General features: G+C 49.4%; 1 protein-coding gene across 3 annotated transcripts in view; it reads left to right on the top strand.

Annotated features, from left to right (window-relative positions):
- LOC115399662 (storkhead-box protein 2-like) overlaps window positions 1-3,566 on the top strand; it is a 36,769-nt gene extending 33,203 nt beyond the window's left edge. For 2 of the 3 annotated variants that reach the window (XM_030107183.1, XM_030107195.1), the window contains exon 4: window positions 1,129-3,566. In XM_030107183.1, the coding sequence (XP_029963043.1) occupies window positions 1,129-1,333 (205 nt within the window). In that variant the 3' untranslated portion in view covers window positions 1,334-3,566. The remainder of the gene's footprint in view (window positions 1-1,128) is intronic. The other variant, XR_003932709.1, reaches the window with a different exon arrangement.
- Window positions 3,567-8,054: the final 4,488 nt, after the last annotated feature.

An 8,054-nucleotide genomic window follows, 5' to 3' on the forward strand; every position in this document is an offset into this window, starting at 1 on the left:
CTGCATCATTTTCTTCATTTCTGTGGAAACAAACTTGTTTTTTTTTGTTTTTTTTTTTTCTTCAAATTACTTCAGAAAATAAACTTCACTAACCCCTCATGCACACTGGATGCGGTCCGGCTGCAGTCCGGCTCCGGTCCGGTACACCGCAGCACTGTGACTCACACCGCCTGCGGTGTCTCTGCAGTCCGCTGGGGAAGGTTGCCAGATCTGTCGTTATCCCCCGTAGACAATATGAAACCCGTTTCACTCAATAGAAAGCAGCCCAAACCGCCTCGGTTGAAAATGCACGTTAAAACCGTGTTTGTATGATAAAAAACACGTCATAAACACATAATCATTTCATCAACTCGTCCGATGTGTTCAAAAAAGACGCTTGATTTGGCAGAAACCCGCCCAATCTGGCAACACGGAGCCGCTCCGGTCACAGAGCTGTTTTCATTTTGGTGTCAGTTGACTTTTCAGCAGTGATGAAATGCAAAACCGTTCATTCTTCTAAAGTGTATAATGACTACATGACGTAGTTTGTTCTGTATTCTACCAGAAGAAGTAGAAAAATAGAATATTAAGGCAAAAACACGACACAGATATTATTTTGAAGTCACTTATTTTGGAACACGTATCACGTTTCCTTCCGGCACCCGACTTAATTCTGTCTGGATTGACGCGGTAGGGCTGCGGCGTCCGGAAAAACAGGATCCTTGCGGAAAGAGACCGGAGCTCCGCAGAGGCTCCGGAGCCGGACCGGAGCCGGTGTGTATCGGGGGTAACCAGCGGTGGGGCAAGGGTCCTTGGGGGCTCCAAGCAAGAAATTCCATCGGGGCCCCACCCCATCCGTGCACTCTGAAAAAAAATAGCTATTTTGCACACAATTTGCACCTAGCGGGGGCCCCTAAAAGCCGGGGCCCCAGGCAAATGCCTGGTTTGCCTGTTGGCACGCCCCGCCTCTGGGGGTAACTCTGCGTTTTCACTGGAAACGTCGTGTAAACGAGGCCGAGAAGCCTTTATGTATTCAGTCCTGTTGCTGTGGGCCGTCGGTTGTTCACCGGTCAGACACCCGGTGTGACGTCTGCCAGACAGGAGTGCGTCACCCCATCATCCCTCCTCCTTGTTTGTCTTTCTCTGCAGAACAAGGGAGAGCTTAGCATCCAACACATCCTCCATCGTGGAGAGCAACCGCAGACAGAACCTGGCGCTGAGCCCCGGACACCTGGGGATCACCTCTGGGAACGGCCCTCCCTTCTCCTTCCGGGCCATTCCGGAACCCGCCAGCAGTCAGACGGAGAAGCTCCAGAAGCCCAGCGCCTGCCTTGCGTCCATCACCAGCGTGTAGGGTTGAAGTGGACTCGGAGCAGAGCCTGCGGACCGGGGTCCGACCCCCCAGCGATTGTCACAGCCTCACAGGACTGAATGGGTGGAGCTGTGACGGCTAGAACCCCACCTGCTCCCCCGTGCTGACAGGCGGATCCCAACAGGAACCCCATCTTCACCAAACACCTCCTCTCTCACTCAGACCATCACTGAGCCACAGCAAGCCTCTCTGCTCCTTCACACTCCTGCTGCTCCTCCTCTATCTCCTCCTCTTCCTCCTCCTCCTCCTCCTCCTCCTCTTCCTCCTCCTCCTCTTCCTCCTCCTCTTTCTCCTCCTCCTCCCATGGTGTTGTTTGGTCAATGCAATGGCCTTCTAGTGTGTGTGTGTGTGTGTGTGTGTGTGTGTGTGTGTGTGTGTGTGTGTGTGTGTGTGTGTGTGTGTGTGTGTGTGTGTGTGTGTGTGTGTGTGTGTGTGTGTGTGTGTGTGTGTGTGTGTGTGTCCTGGTCCAGAACCTTGCCCCCTGCTTGGGTCCTTGGTGGTATACACTCGATCCAGTTCTGCTAGTCTTGGTTTCTGAAGTATTCAGAGGACTTGGAGGTCTCTGAGGTGTTTGGAGGTGTTTGGGGTGTCTGTGGTGTTGGGAGGTCTCTCGGGTATTTGAGGTGGTGGGAGGTCTCCAGTGTCCCTGAGGTGTTTGGGAGTCCCTGCAGACTCTGAGGTCTTTCAGATGTTTGGAGGTCTCTGGGGTCTCAGATGTTTGGAGGTCTTTGGGGTCTTGAAGGTCTCTCAGATGTTTGGAGGTCTCTGGGGTCTCAGATGTTTGGAGGTCTTTGGGGTCTTGAAGGTCTCTCAGATGTTTGGAGGTCTCTGGGGTCTCAGATCTCAGGGGTCTTGGGGTCTCTGAGGTAAAGTTGACAGTGAGCGTCTCGCCGTAGGGGGGCTGAGCCTGTAGGCCAGACCTTTGTCTGTATCGGGTGACCTGTGTCAGTGTGGGGGGAACCTGTCCATCCAGACCAGGACTGTCAAACCCAGGCCAGTGTAGTCCCGGGTCGGGCCGCTCCTCCTCTTCTTTTAGTTTGCACTAACCTTGATAGCCTGAAGCTAATGCTAACCCCCTGTGAGCTGCTCTGAGCTGTGCTGCCACCTGCTGGTCTGTCCTGGTTCTGCGTCCTGATCTGGACTCTGAGACCCCTCCTGGTGGAACCAGGACCAGCAGCTGGGCTTCGGGCTGGACTGTCCTGTTCCAGATTGCACTTTTCCCCTGAGAGAAAGGGAATTTCTCCACACGTGTTTCTTTTAGAGAACATGAAATGTGAACATGTCCAGGTTCTCCTGTGGTTTTCCTGGTCCGGTCCCGAGGGACCCGACTGGACAGCGATGCTGGCTTTGACAGTCCTGACGTCCCTCCTCGTGTTCCTTCCTGTGTCCTGGGAAAATGTTGAGTGCGTACCATGTGACTCCACCCCACACCTGTCCGGTCTCTGGTTCTGGAGCGGTTCTGGACTGGCCGGGTTCGGTGGGATCCACCGTGTTCGTGAAGGGGGTTCAGAACGGTTCATCCAGCGACCGACCGGATCCCGCCCCACCGCTCCGTCCCGTCTGAGTCTGTCTCATCTCAACGTTCTACCTCCACAGCAGCAAAAACAGCCCACCGCTTCTACTGTCACCCTGTCACCAGCCGACGAATGTTACACACACACACACACACACACACACACACACACACACACACACACACACACACACATCATTCAGACCTTACTTCCACTGACTGGAGTGTGCTGCACCTGGAATGTACCACTTTTCACATTTCGAGGTATTTCTGCCGTCGTCCCTCCTCTAGTTTGAGCCCAGACCCCTGGTTCTGACCCTGGTTCTGACCCTGGTTCTGACCCTGGTTCTGACCCTGGTTCTGGCGAGGAACCGAGGTGGGGCGCGAGTCGGACCTCTTTAGATCAGGGGTGTAGCGACCAGAGAGGAGAGCAGGACCGCCTCCCGCTCTCAGACCAAGCTCCTTCAGTCTGCTGCCGGCTCCCTGCTGGGCGGCCCTGATGTAAAGAGTTCAGATCCTCACGGCTCCTCGGACCCGCCCCCCTTCAGAGAGAGAGTGCCACAGGACCTGGTATCCAGGGAGCCGCTGGACCCCCCCCGGTCTGTCCCCCCGGCAGCAGGAGGTCCTCGGTCCTCACCGTCCTCACTGGGCTCCGTTCCACCACTGATCTGAACCACTCCACCTCTGGTAGCAGGGTTTGAACTCCAGCCCCCCCCCCCCCCCCCCCCCCCCCCCCCCCCCCCCCCCCCCCCGAGCCCCCCGAGCCCCCCCTATCAAACGTTTGCACTGCTTCTCGCTCCTGTCGGGCCCGGCGGCCTCATATCAGCTCCCGTTTCCCTTCATGGCTTTTCTACACTGACGGTCCATGAAATGTCTTCCCTGGACATGGGCGGTGGTTTTTAGAAGTGGAGGTTCAATAATAACAGTGTTTCTAATGGTGAATACCTGTAAATGATCTTTATCTGTCATGCCTAGTCAAATAATTTAAACAATAAAAGGAGTGATTTTCTAAAATGTCTATAATATCTGAAAGTCCCTTTGCCGTGTCGTACTGGTGTTACTGTTGTTGTAGTGTACGTGAAGCCCCCTGGGGATTGTGTTATACTTTTTAAGATAATAAAATAACAATGTTTGGTTACACCACTGTTGTGAGTTTCATTGTGTCCATGGTGGAGGGAGGCGCTGTGTGGGCGGAGCTTACGCTTCAAGTCCTGTGAGGCTTCTGAAACGGCAGCGCTGACCTTTAACCTCCTCTGTTCTCCACATGACAGAGGAAGTGCAGGTTTTACTCGCCGGTCCTGAGAGCCTCTGTCAGGTTCAAATCCTGATGGAAAACAGACATTACAGAAAGACAGAAGACTCCATCGAAGTTTTACTTCTTGCAAGAAGGAGAGCCTGACTGAAAGACGTATCCTCCAGCCTGATCCCTCCCTCTGCTGATGACTCCCTTTTATTGAGAAGGCGTCACACACACACATACGAGGGGGGACCCAAAAGAAACCGGACTTTGGTTATAACTTTTTTTTAATTTTCGCATTTAAACCGTCACCTTCAAAATACTCTCCTTTGGCTTGAATACAACGCTGCACCCGAGACTTTCACTGTTCAGAAGAGTCGGCATAACCGTGCGTAACTCGATAGAACTTCGGTTTTCCCTCCCCCGCCTGTATGTCTGCCTCCAGTTTCATCTTTGACAACAAAAAGCCGTCGCCTGGGGCCAGATCAGGTGAATATGGCAGTGGGGAGGCTGGCTGGTCACGGTTTTAGTCAAAAAATATGCTTTACGCACAACATTTGGTGCTATTTCTGTGCGTAACGGGGCGTCCTGTGGTCTGCTGTCTGCTATGATGCGGCCATTTCCGGGTGCCTTCGTCTCACTGCTTCTAATGACCGCCTGAGGATCATCTGTCTGGATCTCTACAATACTCCCATCAGATCTGCAATGTCATCAAAAGTCCTGCGTGGATCCACCAAGACGTCTTCTTCAGTTTTTGTGACGTTTTCCTCTGTTCTGGAAGTGGATTGCTGTCCTCTGCGTGCCTGGTCTTCCTGATGTAATCTGATTACTCTGAAAGGGCCCAAACCACTCAGACACCCGAAGAATCCTTCTTAAAGAATGTCTGCAACATGGTGAGTGTTTCTGCTGCTGTTTTTCCCAATAAATAACAAAATGTTTTGACAGAGCACAAATCAGTGGATATCCGCCATCTTGAAAAATCAAAGAGGGGGTGTAACTCTGTCAACATAAACAGTGACTGTCAGCTGACTTCATCAAAGGGGAAGACCAAACCTGGCACAGTTATGCATGAGGTTATCCTGTAGCGACATCTAGCGGCCAAAGTCAGAACTTCATTGTTGTTGTTTTTTTATAGTAATAGAATTAATCCGGTTTCTTTTGGGTCCCCCCTCCCCTTGTACAGAGCAAGTCTTTAGATAACAATGAACTTTCATCCCTTTATATGCTGAGACAGGTAAAGATGTTACATTTGTTCGTACTCTTTGAAATTGTTCCATCATGATAACATACTGTGTATAATAATAATTAAAGCCGCAAGCGGCATTGGTCGGGACCGAGCCTCCCCGCCGGCCAGCGACTGAGACGTCCACCCACTAACATGAAGCTGTTAGAATCTGTCTTCCATTAATACAGAGTTGTTAGCATGTCCCATCCACTAACATGCTGTTGTTAGCTTCTGTCATCCACTAACATGGAGTTGTAAGCAGCTCCCATCCACTAACATGTAGCTGTTAGCATCACTTTTCCACTAACATGGAGTTGTTAGCATGTCCCATTCACTAACATGTAGCTGTTAGCATCTCCCATCCACTAACATGGAGTAGTTAGCATCTCCCATCCACTAACATGGAGTAGTTAGCATCTCCCATCCACGAATATGGAGTAGTTAGCATCTCCCATCCACTCACATGGAGTAGTTAGCATCTCCCATCCATTCACATGGAGTTGTTAGCATCTCCCATCCACTAACATGGAATAGTTAGCAACGGTCATCCACTAACATGGAGTAGTTAGCATCTCCCATCCACTAACATGGAGTTGTTAGCATCTGTCATCCACTAACATGGAGTAGTTAGCATCTCCCATCCACTAACATGGAGTTGTTAGCATCTCCCATCCACTAACATTAAGTAGTTAGCATCTCACATCCACTAACATGGAATTGTTAGCATCTCCCATCCATTAACATGGAGTAGTTAGCATCTCCCATTCACTAACATGTAGGTGTTAGCATCTCCCATCCACTAACATGGAGCTGTTAGCATCTCCCATCCACTAACATGGAGTAGTTAGCATCTCCCATCCACTAACATGAAGTAGTTAGCATCTCCCATCCACTAACATGGAGCTGTTAGCATCTGTCATCCACTAAGATGGAGTTGTTAGCATGTCCCATCCACTAACATGGAGCTGTTAGCATCTCCCATCCACTAACATGGAGTAGTTAGCATCTCCCATCCAATAACATGGAGTAGTTAGCATGTCCCATCCACTAACATGGAGTTCTTAGCATCTCCCATCCACTAACATGGAGTAGCTAGCATCTCCCATCCACTAACATGGAGTTGTTAGCTTCTCCCATCTGCTTTTGAGAGTCACTGAATGAAGGCAATCAGTGTCAGAGTTTGATTGACAGCTGCTGTCAGCTGTGTAACTGCACTGTATGCCCATATATGGTAATGTGAGTTAGAGTGGAGAGAGGAGAAAATAAAAGTCTTTTTTGGGGAAACAACTGCTCCTTGTTCCTTTGCTGTTTGGAATAACTGAACAAAAAATATCACGTTTGATAGGAAAATTTGTTGTCTTTCAGTTGGTGAGGCTTTCAGAGCAGTCAGACTTTTAGTTTGGACCGTAGAGGCCTCAGCTTGTGAGAAGCGCAAGATTTTTCCCCATCCAGCTCCATTATAACTGAGAGCAAAAAAAATGCAGAGCGCACACCTTTTCTTACCTGTGTAAACGTACAAATATCATAATAGTTTCCCCACTTATGTTACATCATCTTGTTCGGGAGAACCTGCTGGAACTTTGCGTGTGCTCGGTTTGTTGATAGGAGTCACGGTTTAGCCGCAGTCGCCACTTGTTCGAGGTGCTGAAAATAGGCGACTTTTTTCCTTTTTTCCCCATTATAACGGATGAGGGCCGGAGCAAGGCAAGATTTCAGAATTCCAACTTTGAACGCTAATAAAATCCACACCGTTAGACTTTTGACAAAGTTGTTCACAACTTTTGTAGAGAAATTTGTCCTCTTTCACGTCGCGTGACTCTTATGTCTGTGCGACAAACGGTCTCGGAGGAGACCATTTTTTCGTGTGGAGTGATTTTGATCAAAATTTTACTTTGAAAGGGAAATAGCGGACTTCCTGTTGGATTTAGGTCAGGGGTGTCAGTGCGTGAAATGTAGATCATGATGAGACGAACGCGTGAGTGTTGGTTTGATCTCTCTACGACAATCCTGCGGGTCGTAGCAACTGTTTTAGTCGTTTTTGGGGATATAGGTGGCGCTAGAGAGCTGATGGTTTTTATTTTTGTATTTTATAAAATTTTTCACGATGTGCGTGCCAAATTTGGTGAGTTTTCGTGCATGTTTAGGGGGTCAAATTCGCGTTTATTTGGGCGTAAGTATAATAATAGAGAACGATGAGAACGAGAACGACAAACGAACGAAGGACAATAGAGACCTTGCCCTCCGGGCATGGTGGTCTGCGGCCACCATGCCCTCCGGGCTCAGTCCCTAATAATGACAATGATGCATTGGTTTTATACAGCGCTTTTCTGGACACTCAAAGACGTTTTACATTGCATTATTCATTCTCTCCATACTGGTTGTGGTAAGCTACTATTGTAACCACAGCTGCTCTGGGGCATATAGTAGACATCTTTAGCAACGATAAAGCATTTGTACTCAGTGGCAATAGGAATTCCTCTAACATTTCCCTCCTGTTCATCGTTGATAAATGTCAAATCCTCGCAGTCACATAAATCTACAGCAGAATTGAGTTTCAACTTCCTGAAAACAATCAATTCAAATCTCCAAGCTAAGTATCTTGGAAATCCCCAATCTCCTGTTCTCACAAGGTCTTCACCCTCCTGCTGAGAGATTGAGAACCTGGCATATCATTAGTTTGTGTCAAGCTTGAACCTGGAGGTGTGTCCAAAGTCCAAACATTGAGTCC

The sequence above is a fragment of the Salarias fasciatus genome, chromosome 2, assembly GCF_902148845.1.
Source record: "Salarias fasciatus chromosome 2, fSalaFa1.1, whole genome shotgun sequence".
Taxonomy (NCBI): domain Eukaryota; kingdom Metazoa; phylum Chordata; class Actinopteri; order Blenniiformes; family Blenniidae; genus Salarias; species Salarias fasciatus.